The following is a 19,074-nucleotide window of genomic DNA, read 5'->3' as shown; positions in this document are numbered from 1 at the left end:
GACAGATGTGTAATTTGCTAATGTAAACGCTTAGTGTGATGTCTGATCCGAAGTTTATTAGTAAATTACAAAGATTATAGTATAAACCTATTAAATGTTGTCATTCTCTGAACAAAAAATAAATATTTTACTCTTGAAGTAAAAATTTGCTGTGAAAATATATTTGATGGACTATAACCATTTTTTTTTTTTGTTGTTTACATGTTAAAAAACGCTTATATCTTATAAATATATTCTCTTATTATTTCCTCGTCAAATCATTACTGTTATCATCAAATTTAAAAATCCCTACAAATAACTTACTCTTATATAGTTTTCTTATGATAATAAAATGTCAAATAAAATTTTATAATGTGGACATTGTTATGTTGTTTACGAAACACCATGACGCAATGACCTTCACCCAACGAAGGAAGAATTTTGACAACCGAGCCCTTCCTTCTGTGCCTTGGTTACGTCACAGGGAAACAAAATTATGCAACATCGGTTAAACATGAACTCATGTTCCCAGATTCTTTATAATCGTTGCTTGAGTATTTTGTTTACATTTTATAATTGTATATTTATGTTAAACGGTGTGTTCATTAAAATCCAACCAACGAAATCAGTCATAGTCCGTCGGCGTCGTTTCATAGCTAGCCATAATTTTCAAGCCTCGGTCGTTTTAAAGACAAATACACATTATTATTGTTTAAAAATTCTATAGGTGAAAAACAGATCTTACAACATAGGTCAGATAAGTCAACCTACACATGTAGTTGCCTCCACTATGATTATTCTGCGAGCAGTGAAAGCTTCTTTTATTTTCTGTCTCAAGAAGTCCGTGTGAATTTTATCAGATACAACAGTAATTTTAAGGGTTGCTTGTGCAATAGCATACGGATCTAAATTAAACTTGTGTGTGAAGCCTAGGGTCTGGTCTATATTTTAGCTTCGAATATTATTAGTTAAATCCATTTATGTCGCTGGTGTAAAGACGTACCTGACCCGAAGGTTTAAAATGATAACTACACAAATTCCCACCAGTGTTACTTGTCATCGTCTGATTAAGTTGATGTCCTTTATCAATATCATAGAAGTCTTGAACTTAAAAAATTCTTATAGTTATTATAAACTCGACGTATTTCAAGTAGGTTTTCATAATTATACTTAATAACGCACTAAAAGCCCACATAATAATGTTTGAGAACATTAGTGTTGTAAGATTATAGAATTACGTTTTGCGATTGTAGCACTTCATATCTGCTACGGCGTAGCACTTGTTAATTAGACTGTAACGGCATTCTAAAAGCTTAAGATAGGACGGAACTAAGAAATTAAAATGTTATGTAGTGACACAGTCGACTGACAATATCAGTTCTCATTATAATTATTGTATAAAATAAAAAATAGTTGACAAATGCTTATTATTTATTAAACAAAAATTTTGTTTTTCGATAGGGCTATACAGTTGTAAGAAAAGTAGGAAACAGCTTGAAAAGACTGGCCGTGACCGAGAAAATGATAGAAAAAGAAATATGATGACTTATTACGTACTCCACAGTTATATTTGCACCTTTGCCCTTATTCCAACGTCTAATTGGTCAGACTCGTGCCTAACCTGTTCTCTAAAAGCATTTAATGCCCTCATTAACGAACGCCATTACTAATGGAATTCAAAATGCTCTTTAGTATTAAATTAGCTATGAAATACGATAACCTTCGTAAGAAAATTTACTTTCTATGAGCGGTTATTGTTCCCAGCGGCGATATAACTGTGTTGTCGCTTTGTTTGATTCTATAATAATACGATTTTTATAAAAAAAACTCTTTAGAATAAAATTTTTCTACTGAAAGATTTTACAACGATGCCTTTAGTATAATGCTAAAGATATAATATACTCAGACACTATGTCTAATATTTTTGAATGTACATCCATATAAACCGAAACCCATGGAAAATCCTTCTTAAAATATTGTACACAATGTCCAAATATAATTTAAGCGTATTTAATACATAAGATAGAGCATTCAGAACATTCCAAGGTTACCGTAAGCCGTGCATAGCCGTACCGAATTGCCTCTATTTGCATATTACGGGATTTGTCAAGTGACATCGCATAAAACGTGCTAAATTATAATTTCGTAGTAGCATGTATAATTAAATAAAACTGTATAATATTTATCTTTTGGAATATAAAAAACGAAGATTTATAACTTTTGGCGGTGAGGATTTCGGGAAGAGTTACGGGCCCTTAAACAAATGATATATTTAAACAATATCTTTTATACAAGCTGCAGCTTCTTTTTAAGAAAAGTTATGGTCTGTCTTATATCATGCCGCGACCCTTCGGATCTGAGTAATTACCATTTAAAATGAGGGTCAGAAAATACTTAAAGTAATGAAGCCTTTCATTATGAAGGCATAAAATATTATATTGATATTTATATAATATTCTTTTCTGATAATTATTTCTAAATATTGAGTAGAAATTTTGTTCTGATAGTTTTTAAAAATATGTTTTATGTACACACATATATCTTTTATATACGCCTACAGGGATCGAAACAAATAAAATAAGATGCGTCACTTCATGACGTCATCAGTGAGTTATATAACATAAATTATAAACTTGTAGTATTAGAAACTGTTTGTCATCACAAAAACTTATCGAATCACAAGAAAACCTCCTTAAATTTCTCAATTTATTTCCAACAATGAAATACAAGGTGCACGAATAAAATGATAGTAAACAATGCTATAAAATAAATTTTATTACAGACAGCTTAAGTACCATTTAAAATAAAATTTCTATTACATATAAAAGTCAATTTTCGTTTGACGTTTTTAGAACTCTACTTGACTCAGTTTTAACTCAACTTTAAAGCATTAAAATGTTTGTTTCTCTGATCCATATATAACATAAACATTATATTTAATTGAATTGAACTTATAATGTTACCCTATAGTTATTTTTATTTTCTATGTTGAAGAAGAAAATATTTGGCACGCTTTGATTAATAATTATTTGACTTATTTATAACAAAGTAGAAGCTACTACAGCAAAATTGGTTGTGAACAAAAAAAAATGTATCTCATTCGTTCGTAAAACAATTTTCCTTGACGGAGCTGTCGATACAATAAAGTATAACAGTAGTTGATTGGTTTAATTACCGCCTTAAAAATAGGGTCAACGCGAAGAATGAAAAATGAAACCTTAATTATTATTTTATCGACCCAATACTTAAGTTTATTTAGCTACTAACACAAAACTTAATGGAAAAACTTACACTTCTCTTCTAGTTGTATTTGTATAAACGATATACAATATACTTATATAAATAATAGTATAATACACATATGTATATATAAACCTTGATATAAATAAATACTAGAATTTTTTAAATATATTAGTTTAAAATAAAGGAAAATCCTGTTAAATAAATATAGAAAAAGGTAATAATGAAATAGATTCTGAAAGAATTTTTGGAGCCTTAATAGATACAGGTGGTTCGTCTCTTGTTAATTTTTTAAATATATCTTGTAAATTCATATATCATAATTAAATTGTTTGCGCAAATTTCAAATTTAAGTTTTCACCATTAATTTCATATTTCTTTTATACAACGTGATATCGTTTTTCACGAGAAAAGAAAATTACCGACAGAAATCTGAAATACTTATAATTTTCTAATCACCAAAAAAATACGAAGAGGTTTATAAAACAATTCTTACATAAATATCCCGTGGGCAACAAGTAATATTATATTATTCTCAACAGTTTAACGTTTTAAAGGTTTTATACATCCTACCCTTATTACTCGTTCTATAATTGGAAACTCCTTTCATCCACCTACGCCTCTTAAATGTCTTCGCAGTAAGACGTAGGGTGTTTTTATATACACTCCTATGTATATAAAATTACCCACAGCTATAGCTGAGAGATTTGTCGAGCTACATTTAAAACAATACTATATAGATAAGCGTGTCCCAAGCTGTAGAAAAGAAAAATAAAAAAATATTATCAAAGTTTTGTTATAATTCCTATTTTAAGGAATAAATTTCTGATAATATTTATGAAAATACCATTAAAATGTCACAGTGAAGATATTTGTATTTTAATTTCTGTTTCACTAAAAAATATTTTTTTTGAAGCCATATTTATTTTTTGTTAAAAAGGGGGTGAACTTTTTATCCTACTTTGAGTTTGGTAGGTTGAGGAGGTGTCATGATAACCTGATTATCTGTTTCGATACTTATCGGATATTTTAGGAAATATGTATATGTACTTATCTATTGCATTACAGGAGAAAAGTTCTAAACGCCAAAACTATGTGTACCACATTTACATCAGACTCACTTTCGTCATAAATTTATTAGCTCTGATACACACCAATTTTCGATTGCGTCTTTATGATGTCCTTTTGTTTTGCTCTGCAAGGACGTAGTTTCTCCCATAAATGCGGTGGAAAGAGGAAGAGAATTGCTCCGGGACGCTTGCCTACTTTCTCTATCTTTCTCTATCTCACTATGGAAAAGTATCAAAGTATCCGGACAAATAGTGACTTGTTTTAGCAGAGGAAGGCCAGTCCAAAGGGAGAACATAGTGAGAAAATACTATGAACATAAAATAACTAAGTCTCCGTTTCTGAATTATAATACAAGAGGAATTTACTTAGTTTTCGAATTCGAAGTTTTCTTTTCCTAGTCTTTGAGTACCGTGCATTTCATTTGAAAGCCAAATGGGTCCGTAAATTCGTCTACTTACTTCAACTAGATTGTTCTGTGGCCATGTAAATAAATACACGATATGCGGCCTTTGATTGTTCACTCGGAAATAATAGAAATTTTCAATAAAACTTTTGTTTTTCTCTGGTGGCCTGAATTGCGGTAAAATTGCTTTTTTACAAACCACCCAAAGCAAATATAAGGTTACTTATACAGAATTTCATTTGAATTTGTTTTGTTAGTCATATGATGTTTATAATACAAATGACGTAAAAAATATATACATATAGGATGTTGTTAAGAAATTACAAATTGTCTGAAAAACTGCTTAAATGAAGAATCCTTCTCAACAAGTTCCAAAGGATTTGTTTATTGCTGCGACCACGCATAAAGTACTTTTTCACATTCACTTTGATTTTATTTCAACAGTGACATTTTGCTCCTTTCTTCCCATAACAATTAATAGTAGAATGAACAGGATTAGTGCATTTTTTGACCCAAATAAAAGTAGTAACCTATTAACTTCTGTAAAGTATTGCATACACTTATGATAACTAGACATTAACATCTGTGACTGAGTACTGCAGACGAGACAGCCCACATACAATCTGTAAACTATCTCTGTCTCAAAATCACTTTGATTATTATCCAAATAAACTTGAAAATTGAAACCCAATATCTAAAAAAATATTGCAAGTGATAGAAACTTTAAGAATTTGCTCGGTTTGAGTTTTAATTTCTATTCACGAACTTCACAAGTAGTGCACTTAGAATGAATGAATATTTACCGCTGCGTTTCTCTCAAGGTCTCCAGAGAGTTTATAAAAGTCGTCAAATGCTATAACCGGTAATTCTTTTGTCCGATATAACGTATTGTGAATCCAAATTAAGTCTTTTTGTGATTTCGTAGTAATTAAGAGAAAAGAATTAAAAATGATTGCACCTCAAGCGCGTTCTTTTCACGGATAGACTTCGTTTTAAGTAAGTATCTAGACGACTGTATTGAATGAATGCTTTAGATTTTATGTCATCATATGATGATATGATTATGAAAATGATTTAATTACTTTAAGATATATGATGTACATATTAAAATAGGTATTCAGTAAGTCGTGTTCAGGATAATGTGAGACCTCATTTATCAGGGAGCTCGTAGTCACCCGATCACGTCTCGTCTATTAAGGCTGTAAGTGGAACTGTGACGGGTTATCAATATTGAGCATGCTTAGATCCACTAAATATTCCATGTCAGCAACATTTATTCATTGCGGAAGCAAATCGAACTAATATTTTTTGTTGTTCTTTAATTTAGTTTTTGAGCTTGTAGTAGCTGGAAGTATTTTAGCTCAGTGGATTTTTATATCTGTCCATTTTCATATCACTCGTATATATTTTGTACTGTAAAGCTTAAACAAAAATCCGAAACTTTAAGCATTAAAGAGTCTATTCATCATCATCGTCAGCCTATCGGAGCCCACTGCTGAGCAAAGGCCTCTTCTCGCATAGAGAAGGTTAGAGCATTAATCACCACGCTTGCTCAAGACGGGTTGGCGATTTCAATCTTATAATTTGAAATTATAAGACCAGGTTTTCTCACGATGTCTTCCTTCACCGTCCGTCAGTGGTGTCCAAAAACTCTTAGAAAGTACATATGACTCGGAAAAGATCACATCTGTACTTCCCAGGTTTCGAACCCGCGCCCTCATGTGTGAGAGGCGGACCTTTAACATCCAGGCCACCACGACTTTTTTTTTAACAAACAGTCTATTAACAAAGTTAATTGTTATTTAGACACATTAGTGTGTAGAGTTTTATAGTAAAAACCTCTAAAGTCTCACAGCCGCATAAAATAATTTTCTTGTCTTTGGTCCAGTGCAATTACATTAGTAAATTTAATATGAATACAAGTACTCAATAAATGGTCCAAGCTAACGACGATTTAATAATGTTGTATTGCAGTCTCACACAAAAGTAAAATAATTACACACATCATAGAAGTACCTCGATAAAAATATATGAACTTTAAAACATTTAACAAGTTGTATTATTTTTTCCTATATTAGATTAAATAATAACTAAGTTTAAGCATAGTCACTAAATATTTGATACCTAATAATATATTTAGCTACACGGGATACTAAAGTACATGTATCTCTTAAAGGGTTTCTCAGTAACAAAAGAAATGGAAAACTTGATAATGACCAAGGAGTACCCACAGTACAATTTAATTGAGTGCGGACTCATAGAATTCTATTTAGTTTCTTCTAATATACATATAGCTACTACATACAAATCAGATAGTTAAAGCCAACAGAAGAAGTTGGAGATTGTCAAGGTTAAATAAATTTTCCATAGAATAATTAAGAATAGGATCCCAAAAGGATAGTCAATATTTATCGTTAATTACTTGGAGTACTCTTATAAATTGAATTTCACGATATATCCAACATTATGACAGATATATTATCCAAAAAAATCAACAAGTGCGAGTCGGACTCGCCCATGAAGGGTTCCGTAGCAGCAAGTAGATGACATAATATAAAAGTTATTGTAGTGCGTTGTAACTTTGATCGATGTTTTATAAAAAAAAATAACTTGGTTTTACATAGTGTTTGTATGAACGACAAAGTTGTATATGCGTTTTTTGAAAATGTATTATTTCTTAAAAAGTAATAATGATATCTCGTTCAAACCAATTTTCGTTGAAAGTTTCCATTGAAATCTACAGCATACATTTTTTTTAGTTTTTTCAGTCTATTATTTTAGAAATTAGAGGGAGGGACACTTTTTTTTCAACTTTGGAAGCGTCTATCTTTCAAGCAATTGATTTCGACGAAAAATGGTTTTAGAAACCTTAGTCTTTAAAGCCCTATCCATAGACACCCATCACGTATAGTTTATCTAAAAAAAAATTTTTTAATCATTCCATTCCATTTATGAAGTGCCACCCTTTCATTTTTAAATTTATTAATATTTTTAGATCTCATTATTAATTTTTATTCAAAATTCGAATAGCGGTTACCAGAATACATCCACCTACAAGGTTTCAATTAATTAGGCCCAACAGTTTCGAAAGCAAATGGCTGTGACATACGGACGGACAGACAGACATGACCAATCTATAAGGGTTCCGGTTTTTGCCACTTGGCTACTGAACCCTAAAAAGAGTTGGTCTTTTAACAATTGGCATTTATTTTCGTCCATTGCTTGTAATTAATTAAAAAGACACTGTATCTGATTTGTTAATAGTTAATAATGAATTTTCAAAATAACTTAAACAAAGGTAGTTAAATATGGAAAAATAGAGAAAAATGACAACAAAGAGTGAATTGTTTACTGTAATAACAAAATATCTTCCCGCATCGGAAAATGCTTCTGAATATTATATGCAGTTGAAAAATGTTTTATACAAAGAATTTAACATATCAAAATGTTTGTATCCTTTGAGCCATATATTTTTTTTTGTTGGATTTTCGCTTTGATCCTACCGAGCCTGACCTTTGAGTATGAATCTTTGAGCCGACTTTGAATATGAATAACCAAATTGCTTGCGATCAGAGTGGTCGTTCGTGTTTGAAATATCATAGTATTGCATTCAAACGGATAATTTTAGGTGTTGAATTGTAAACTCTCGGTTTTGATATGGGATAGGAATAGGTTATAAAACACTTTCATTCTATAAACATAACTCACTGAAACATGAACGATCTTACTCTCGGACTCGGTCGAAGTATTCGTCAACCCCGAATGTCCACAAGTGACTCCGTTACCATTTCAAAACGACCCGTCTTGACACACTTCCCGATGAATACCTGACTTTTAATGTTGTACAAATACAAAGACTCCAGCGATTATACGTTATGTTTACGCTGCAGTGCAATTGCAAACGTTGCATTGAGTGTGTTTTGCAATTTTAATTTATACTTTTAAGATCTTATGTACTAACTAAAACTTACTATTTCGTTCAAATACTAGCTACGATTTTTATTTTTAAAAGATTTTGAAATAAAATACAAAGAGTCCTAATGTTAAAACTATTGTTGTGGCTATATTATGATAACTTTTGTTTGGGTTATGTCAGAAATTGTGACAATTTCTCTAGCAACATCAAAAAATATTTTCATCTAAATAAAAAGATTGACTTAGAATCTGTAGTTAAGTGTAATCTTAATCTTTGAAGAACTTTGCATTTCAATATTCTTATTACAATTTCTCTATTACACACCGCTTTGGTTCAACTGACGTTGAATAAGAATAAAGGGTAATTTAGCTCCAAATATATATTTTTATATATATTTAAACCTAACTTACAACGAACAGATATTTCCATATTAATATTCAATAGAAAGCCTAAATTCCCTTAAGAAATATTACGCTTGTATGAATTCTAAAAGAATATTACGTAAAAAGTATTGGTATTGCTTTGTGATAACAAAATAAAAATACTATTTATTAAATTATTTACTTACATATTGTCATAAATTATGGCAATATGTTAGTAAACTTAATTAGAGCCTAATACGTAACAATATTAATTAACCACGTTTGTTCCCATTGATTAAACCCAATATCAATTTGTATTTACAGCTACCATGACAAAGAACTCTATTTATAACATCTCGGTAAGTTAGAACAGAATATATATTATAATCCATACACTAATGACTATACTATCCCATAGTGAATAATGTATAGCGATAAACTGTGCAGACATTATTATAAGCGGTTCATTACATCATAAAGAATCTATTTCGGTGAAGATTTCAATGAAATATAACCAACGATTCCACTTACGGAGTGCAACGCTTTCACTCATCGTTTAAGCCCATAGCCATTTGTGCAGCAAAAGTGTACGGTGACGATAAAATCGGTTACATTATGCACCATAACACTTACTCTTTGCTGGTATTGCGGTTTCAAATTTCTATTCGCCTGTTTTGTTTCTTTACATTAGACTTTTTCGTAATTAAAATTTCATTGTTATTAAATTGATTACACTTGAATCATCGAACCCTGAATGTAAAGCTTTCTGCGTATAAAATATACTTCGGAAATCAAATTTTCAAAAAAACAAATGTTATTTTTGTTATACTTATTTCATTAAACAAAAACGAAACAATACTATAATCGCATTCTCAAAATTTAAGCTTCAATTAATCAGAAATGGAAGCCAAACGTTGTTCGCAAATGCACCCAATAACGTAGCAATTTTCCAATCCACTATAAGATGAGGACAAGCGACATTGGACCTAATAAATTAACGTTACGGTAGCTTTTCCAGTGTACATTTTGCATTGCGGATCTTCGGGGAGTGCCCAGTTAGAATAACTAAAAAATAAATTGAAATTTAGTTCAGGTTATTCACCTTTAAGTTTTCTCTTGTGTTTCGGTTCAAAATTCGGAACAACTAAGCAATTTCATTATTTATTTATTTTTTGAATTGATCAAAATTTTAAATTACTTTCCGTATTTAACTGAAAAATTTTATTTAAAATTTTGTTCTAAATTCGGTAGATTTTTGTGATTAATTTAATAAACGTCAAAACATTCCCTATTAAAATATTCATCATTATAAATTAAATTTAATATTGTATACTATTATTTTAACTTCACGAACTACCCTACAGATTAAATCGTTTAAGACATTCACAAAATCTTAATCATAATGAAAATTTTTATTTATTTTTTTGCATAACAAGTACCTACAATTGAAAATAAAAATTAAATAGTTAATCTTTCATATTTTGTTTTGTTTCATAAATTTTGTTTTATTAAGTATTTTATTAAATAATTTAAGTTAAAACGTGTGGATAGCTCCAAACTAGACTGAATCATAGATCATATATAGTTCTGTTCTACAGAAAGCAGCGCTGCTTAAGACAATGTAATAATATCCTAAATGGGTTATTTCTTAAGATTAAACTTAAATTTATACTTCATAAAAAGGTTTTCTTTTCCTCAACACATCTCTTTACCTTAATCTGCAGAGATATTTATATTTTGGAATAATTATAACTTATAAATTTCCATTTCATAGCGGTACGATAAATAAATAAACGATAAATGTATTAATAGCATTATGTACAATTAATTGATTTTGTTTTTTGATTTTGACGATGATCTTGACAAACTTTAAATAGACGGAAAAAAGCACGAAATCTGGATATAAGTGCTTCTTTATCGACTTTTTTTTTGTAAGGAACCTAAAAAATAGAACAAAGAATTGTTTCCATTTTGCTAGTCTTTTGTCCCCGTTGAAAGTAGAGCCACAAACTAACTATTTATAGTGTCGAGACCTAGTTTAAAAGGATACAATAAGAACCGCCTTATTTCATGTCCCTCCCAAAAATTCTAAAATTTTGTAAGGTTATGCTGAATATGAAACCCCATGATGTTTTAATGACGAAATTTGACATAAAAAAAATTAAATCAAACTAGTAGCGAGAGGTTCAAATTGGATTACGCGTAGAAAAATATCGTCGTAATTGACAAATCTAAAGCTCTGGATAGCTTTGAATGTAATCCAGGGCCTTATAATGAACTTATTGTTAAAACAGTGTATATTGCGTGACAACAAAGCGTTATGTAAATGGAAGTGGCGCGAAAACATTACACTACCTGTAACGCTGAGCAAGGACATGATGGGACGTACGTCCGCCTGGGCTGGCTGGCCCGTCGACCCGAGGCGGTCGGCGGGGCAGGCGCCTCACCGGCCGCCGCGGGGCGCCATAACTCACACACGCGCCCGGCTCCTCGCGGCCCGGCGACCGACTGACGCCCGGCGCCTCGCCGACCCATCAACTTACAATAAGCACATGCCTCCGCCGACCGGCGCCCCAGCCGACACCACACATCACAATCCCTGCCACATGGATCACACACCGAATCGTCCCCGATACACCGGAACGGCTCCGAACGCGACGAAAGCTCGTCGTGTTAGCCCGAGTAATAAGGCTTCGAAAGCGCATCCACACATTTTTACGTTCACGTCCAGTACGCAGGCGCAGTCGGGACGTCTTCTGACATCACCGGCACCCGGATTATTTTCGCCCGGCGAGGTAAATACCCTCACATCGATCGCACCCGGTTAAACTGGATGCAATTATTGCACTGGCCTAGTCTTGTTGCACTAATCATTTATGAAAAAAAAAATAAGCTCACGTTTAGAATTTTATAAAGGAACATCAAAGCGGTGGGTTTTCATACAAGTTCTTTGTGACAAATTTAATCCATCGATTGATATCAAATAAAAATGGATTTATTTTCATCTTACATCATATTTCATCTTTGATGTCATCTTCTTTTAAGGATTTATTTTAGGTCGCTTTGTACAGAATATATTTTTATTTTATTATATGATTTTAATTGAACATGTCCTACGAAATAGGATTACCAGCTTAGAGCAAAATTCATTCCACGTACTCGTTAGCACCGCATACACCTACAATTTATACTTGTATCTCGAGACTTGTTCAAATTTATCGGCTACTGGCATCTATCCTTATCTGTAACAATATTTGTGTTTTATTTTTTTTATTTTTCATTGCTTATGCCAAATCAAAATAAATAGATTACGAGTATATTCAGAAAGTATTATTTCATTCTAATATTTCTTTTGAAAACTAGAATGATTAATAAGTTTTGTTATATACGAAAAACGAAATTCTGCAAAAAAATAGTTACCATAACGATCAAGAATCTCAGCTACTCTAGATAGCTAAAGATTTAAGATGTTGCTTATGACCTATTGAACTCTTAAAGGCGATTCTTGTAAAGAAGCCAAGATGATTCTTTAAGTCGGTCGCACTATATATAACCACAAAATAAGATATAATTTTGTAAGAAATTTAGAAGAATATACATATATATCTACAATAACTAGGCTTATTTAATAGTAATATTAAATTCTATACTACTGTAACTGCTCTCGTTAAGACACAATAATATGTATAGATTTTAAATATTGCTATATCTTTATACCTTCTCTTCTTGCTGTAACTTATGTTAATACTGTCAAATTGATCGTTTTATGTCTAAGAAACATAGTTACCCTCTACCTTTCTGAATAATAACAGAACTATGAAACCAAGAAAAGGCTGATTTGAAAGGCATGTCCAGGACCATATATTGAACCTACTGCTGTATACTTATATATAGAAAAATTTCACTATTTTGAAAATAATATTACATTGAGTACCCTTAAGATTTTCTACATGTAATGGTCAGTACCATCCCTGATTTGTGACACAAATAATCTTTGTCAATGAGTTGTTGTAGCCAATTGGTTTACGTAATTCGCACGTGGCATCAGCGTCACTCGCGTCTTCCGACTTTGCACGAAATCACTCGAACAATAATACAAATATCGATCGGACTGTATGTAGCGACGGTATCGTGACGTCACGGACGGACTATATGTGGGCACAGCTTAAAAAGTACCTTAACAAAAAGTATTAGAGTTTAAGATGGTATAACGATTTTGTCTAATCGATTTTTAGGTAGTAACGCTACTGGACTCGCTTCGAATGAGCGAGCCTCCTGACCCATATTGAACGCATTCAACTGCCTGAAAACTGCGTAATGCGTATGCAATGTATACTTAAGTTGTAATTGAAACAGTTTCTGTAAACGCAGTTTTTAATTGGATTAATTGAATTAGTTTACAACAGGATAAGATCAATGTTTTTTTTTAACTAAAAGCCTTCTTTGTTCACAAATTAGAAAAATAACGTCATTAGTCAAGCCGAGTTATGAATAGGTATAAAGACAGTATAAACATTTCAGACATAGTTCGAGTTTAAAAAAAAATCTCCATCCTTAAACAAATATGCTTGCTTTTAAAAATACATTTAATTTCCAAAAACAAAATGAGGTATACAAAAGCATAAAATATTTATTTAAATAGTAAGGAATGGAGTATTATTCGCGTTTGTTCAATCTCATACCCACTTTGGAATGCAAATGTTAGCTGTGAACAATTGTGAACGTAGTGAGCATAACCAAATTGAAGCAACCGACAGTCTATCTGTAAGCTACAAGCCTTCTCCCGCGCCTGTAAAATATTTTACATAGTGGGCAAACATGTTTTTTTTTTATAAAGGCTTAGTAACTTTTATGGACTAAAATAAAAATCACTTGCTGTGAATTGATGATACGATAGAAACGAATCAAACTAATATTATTTGGGATATCCACATAGTACACTGCTTAAAATAAAATACGAGCTTTGTGTATGATAAAGATTTATTTTTAAAATTTCTTATAACTATCCCGAAATGTGTCCCTTGAAAATAACGGTTTGGCTAATATTTTACAATGAGAGTTATAGTCAAGGCTAGAAAATTCTGAAAACTTTAAATAAATAAAATGAATGCGTTGCAGCTGTGGGAGATAAACCATTTTGGAAGAAATAATGTGACTCATACATCAAGGAAGATATAAGAAGTTGTAACAATAACATCACGCCGCATAACAATCTTTCAATGTATATTGTTACTGTCAGGCCAGGTTTAAATCAGCTCTATTTCACTATTGTTTATTCAACCAGTTGATATCATTAACCAAAAATAATAGATCGAAACGTATTACTTACGCGCTACATATTATAAAATAAATGAACATCGCCGGGGCAACATCGTTGTATGGATAAAATATCATAAAACGAGTGATGCCGCTAACTCCGCGGAACGAACACCAAGCCGGGTGAACCAGAAGATTCCTGACACCACACAAGCTATGGAATGGGATTGCTATCCTAACATCAAGGCAATCATGTAGTCTTAGGTATAGGTTATAAGTTTCAATATGTAATATTTATTATAATGTACATATAAGTAAGTCTCGTAGTTTTCCTGGAATATAATATAATTAACATTTCACTGTTTATAAACATTTGTATGTGTTGTTTAAAATTTAATATATTAAAACGTAATATAAAAGCCTTAACTATTGTTTTAATTTCTTGTCTATACATTCTCCAAGTCTAACCTTATGAATAATCAATAACAGATGAAATGTTAAAACGCTACAGGTAGCTCTTGCTTTATATATAATTTCGCAGAATTCTCGCTCGAAGCGAACCCAATACTAAAATTAAACTTTTTATTTTTAAACTAACTTTTACTTTTGACTTTCGCGATTCTAAATTTCTATGTGGGTTTAGTTCTTTAAAAATTCCTTTATTAAAACTTACACACAGAAAAAATAAACAGTTTCAAATATATATTTGATAAAAAGAATATTTTTTTATATGTAATAATAAATATTATAATAAGAAATTATAAGATATTTAATTTTCACACAGGTTATTTAACAGTTTTTATTTTTATTTAACAGATGTGTACTTAATTTATTAGCATACAATTTTTTAAAGGTAAAATATATGATTAAAAAAAAAAACAACGTATTAGCCTATACATTCCTATTTATGCAAAGTCAAGTGACTTAAAATATCAAAAAAAAACATTTTTTTTTTTAAGGATTGAACAAATTTCCTTATTGGTTTAAAATTTTATTGTAACAAATGACAATTAAAAATGATAAAAAGAAATTTGTGTAATTTGTATTTATTTATAATCTTAATTTTAAATATCTTTCTATAATAGTTTTTTAATAGTCAGTAGTGCAAGGGAACCCGGCAACACTCTTCTAGGAGGAGTTATGTACATTGTACTCCCAAGTATTACCTATTGCTTTCTTTGAACATTAAACCTGTTTCTAAAAATGATTTAAGATATAATGCCAAAACTCAAACTCAATATGTTTTATAAAATTTTGAATAATTAATTTATACACTCACGAATGTGAACTATGCAACATTGACAAATAAAAAGACTTAAAAAAAAATACTAACAGCAGTTGTTGGGAGCCGTTTAATGCTGATATGCCGTGTCCTAAAATTTATGACAAGCTACTTTAAGAGTTTATGACTTTACTTCATGACAAGTTACTAAAATTATAACAGAAATGGTCACAAGCTGCAAACAGATCTGGTCTGCCTATATACCTATTATTTTTATAATATTAATGGCCGTCATTTTTTTCTTATGTCGTATACATTACTCTTTTCTTTTACCTCAACGATATTATGCTTAACTAATTCTCACGATATTTTTATTATTATTGATCATACCTAATATAGGTTAGAAAAATATTTCTAACAGAATATTTAAGAAACATCAGAAAATTAATTCGATTGGTACCGTTTTACTTTCCCTATATATTAATGTTCTGGAATAAAATCTCCACTGAAGCTTTCCTCAGAACATAGGGTCTTTCGAAATCAGGTTTCTACTGCATAAGAATCTCGGCAAAACATTCATAATTCTTATTTGATGGGAGGTAGTCAGCGTCACCCACGGACATCTGCAACATAAGGGATGTTGCGGATGCGTTGCGGACCTGGATTGTGGAAAAGGGAGAGGAAAGAAAACGCATCTAAGAAAGGGAAAGGAAAGCACCCATTTAACGCTACATTACGCCGATCTTCTGTGAGAGGATGGTACCTCCAATCGAGCGGCCCGTGGTCGAGCTGTAGAGCTTGAACACAGCTATGTTCTACAACTTTGAAAACTTCAAAAAAGTTAAAAGATACAATTTATGAAATTTATTTTTAACGGCAATTCGTACTAAAATGTAAAGAAACTCTGACCTTTTTTTTTCTCCTTCTCTAAGTACTTTCGCGCAGAATTACCGACAAAGTTAACCTAAAAAACCTTGTCAAAGAAGAAAACATATTATGGTTTGTTAACGGGTTCGTTATAAAATATATGAAATAGTTTTTAACCTTATGGTGATTAATACTGATGTATGGAATGTTAGTTTTCTGTATTGGTATATAAATTCCTAACAATCTAAATAAAATTAATTCTAGATGTGTACTTAAATTATCCTTTTTTAGACTAAGTAAATGATGGATTATGCCAGGGATTCCCAAACTTATTTTTACTATTGCCCACCTTGAGAATAAATTATTTCTTCATTTCTTCACCTACTAAAAAACCACAATAATTGAAATTAATTAATTATGGTGAGCTATATCAGAGCCCGCATTTTTTCTGGGTCTCTTGGCGCCTATAGTGATGCAGCGCCCACAGGGGGCGTTATCGACCACTTTATGGAAGGTTTTAAGGTCTTATAGTGTCAAGAGATGTAATAAATACTTCTCTTTTAAATATAACACAATAACAATAACTAAGTAATGTCTTTTATTCAAATTGAAGATCTATTATATAATTCTTAAATAAACTGAAAATCTATTATATAAATAGAAAATCATAATTCAAACAAAATAAATTAAATTCTGAATAAACATTTAAAAATAGAATTAAGAAAAAAATATATTTTTTATTTGTGTAACCACAAATGTTTAAATAAATATTAAATATTGTAACACACTTACCGCCTGTACACATGTCTGTTAATATTATTACAGAAATAAAAAAAATAAAAAATTGGTAATGTCTTTAAAACAAGTTAATACATACATTAAGTATAGTATCAGTACAAAATTACAAATGCATTCAAATAACATTATTAAGGCCCTCAACAAATTTCAAATAATTTTCGTGGCGGTCAGCATAATTGTCTCCATCCAAACGTCTCTCGTTGATGATTTTCTTCTCATGGGTCAAAACAACATTAAATAGTATGCAGGTGTAAATACGGTTGACGTCATATCTCCCAATTTTCGCCTGTTTCTGTCTCAATTCATCAGAATTGCAATTTTTACATGACATCTTCGTTAGAGCTCCATTGTGACGGACCAAACCAAAATGGTCGTACATGATGACTATGATCTCGTGTATGATAAATCTTCTATGATACCATAAAGTCTCATGGTACTTATAAAAACGTATCAACTCATCATTTGCCACCAAAGCATGAAACAAAATCTCAATCTTTCTGCATAATTTCACATAATTCACATCGCAGTTACAATTTCTATTAGAATATGCAAGAAGGAGGCTCATGATGTTTTTTTCTGAATACCTCAAAAGGTTTTCCTCAGAGGCTTGAACCGTTGAATCTTTAGGAAAATTTGATGCCAAAAATCTAACAAAAACTTCACGGAAATTAGTATTTAATGTCGTTTCCAATATCTTCCAATCTTTATCGCTTAGATCATAAATATTTCTTAAGCAAAATTCATGATAGTGAAAACAACTAAAGTCTGAAACATGTTTGGAAGTCCATTTTTCTGAAAAATGATATTCCTTTATGTACAAAGAATTAATATCAACGTTAAGTGTCATATTTTTTAAGATATTAAGTAGCCACATGCGGTGATTCCAACTGTGATAGTTATTGGGGCTTTTATCGGAGGCCAAATTGCAAATTATAAGCTCGTCGTTTATCAGTGTTTCAATAGAGTTGTTTTGATGGTCGTCTGAAAAGAAGATATGTAGATGATGTATCAATGTTGCAATTAGGGAATTTGTCAAATTTATAGACCTCAATTAATTATTAAAAGTAAATATACCTTGTAAAATTGATTTCAAGAGCCACCGTCTGTACCCAAAAGCTTCGTTACTCTTAGGTTTTCTGGATAAAATTAATCTTGTGAAATGCAGTTCATTATTCTTATTTAAAGAAGATTGTAAAACCCAATCTCGCCTTTTATTCCACAATGTATTAATTTCTGGATTTAAAAGCAATGTTACATTTAGAAGTCGTATAACGCGATCAAAGTCTACTGTTGATATCCTTTTATTTATTTTTTTAGACTTTACACAGAACTTATTCATTAGCTCAGAATAACAATACATATAAACATGTTTCACACACCAGGACTCGAGCCCTAAACAGTTTTCCAAATGCAGTACCGGTGACTTATTTTGATAATTTACGTCCACAGGAACAACGTCGAAAGCATATCTGAAAAACGAAATGCGCATAATTTTATTGTAAGAGTAGAGGTATTGAACTTTTGCCAATTTTTATTACTTACAAATCTGGAATTTTGGCGAGAACATTATGTAGGTCTTTAATAATTTTTTCCACCAAAGCAAAATTATCTTCATCCATAGTGAAAACGACAAAGTCAAAGAATTATAAATGCTCATAAGATTATAAACATATATAATAATAAACAAGCTTTATGTGCCAAATATATATCGTACTTCATCCATTGTTCTTTTCACTTTATTTTTGCTTATTAATTGTTTCAATTTCGACAACAAAATTAACTTGGCATATACGATGTTTATTGTTTATTGCTGTCAACTTGTCAGTTGTCAATGGCCATATTGTCTCTGTTCCAGCACTATGACTGCTTTTTAGTTTTTAGATTTTGGTCTTTAAAGCTATAGAACAAAATGAATAATAAAAAGCATGACTTTGTATGTCTTAATATTATCATGTAACTC

General features: G+C 31.0%; 2 protein-coding genes across 2 annotated transcripts in view; both read right to left on the bottom strand.

Moving 5' to 3' along the window:
* Positions 1-11,520, bottom strand: part of LOC116768247 (protein unc-13 homolog B-like) — a 169,376-nt gene extending 157,856 nt beyond the window's left edge. The window contains exon 1 of the mRNA XM_061523446.1: positions 11,327-11,520. Within this exon, the coding sequence (XP_061379430.1) occupies positions 11,327-11,348 (22 nt within the window). The 5' untranslated portion in view covers positions 11,349-11,520. The remainder of the gene's footprint in view (positions 1-11,326) is intronic.
* A 5,377-nt stretch (positions 11,521-16,897) lies between these two features.
* Positions 16,898-18,928, bottom strand: LOC116767980 (protein prenyltransferase alpha subunit repeat-containing protein 1). The gene is made up of 3 exons (XM_061523600.1): positions 18,657-18,928; positions 18,189-18,583; positions 16,898-18,095 (listed from the first exon to the last, which is right to left on the bottom strand). The coding sequence occupies exons 1-3, from the start codon at positions 18,731-18,733 to the stop codon at positions 17,230-17,232; spliced, it is 1,338 nt and encodes a 445-aa protein (XP_061379584.1). The 5' UTR covers positions 18,734-18,928; the 3' UTR covers positions 16,898-17,229.
* Between the last annotated feature and the right edge of the window lie 146 nt (positions 18,929-19,074).

Source organism: Danaus plexippus, chromosome 19 (genome assembly GCF_018135715.1).
Source record: "Danaus plexippus chromosome 19, MEX_DaPlex, whole genome shotgun sequence".
Taxonomy (NCBI): domain Eukaryota; kingdom Metazoa; phylum Arthropoda; class Insecta; order Lepidoptera; family Nymphalidae; genus Danaus; species Danaus plexippus.
This window is presented reverse-complemented; position numbering and strand designations above follow the sequence as displayed.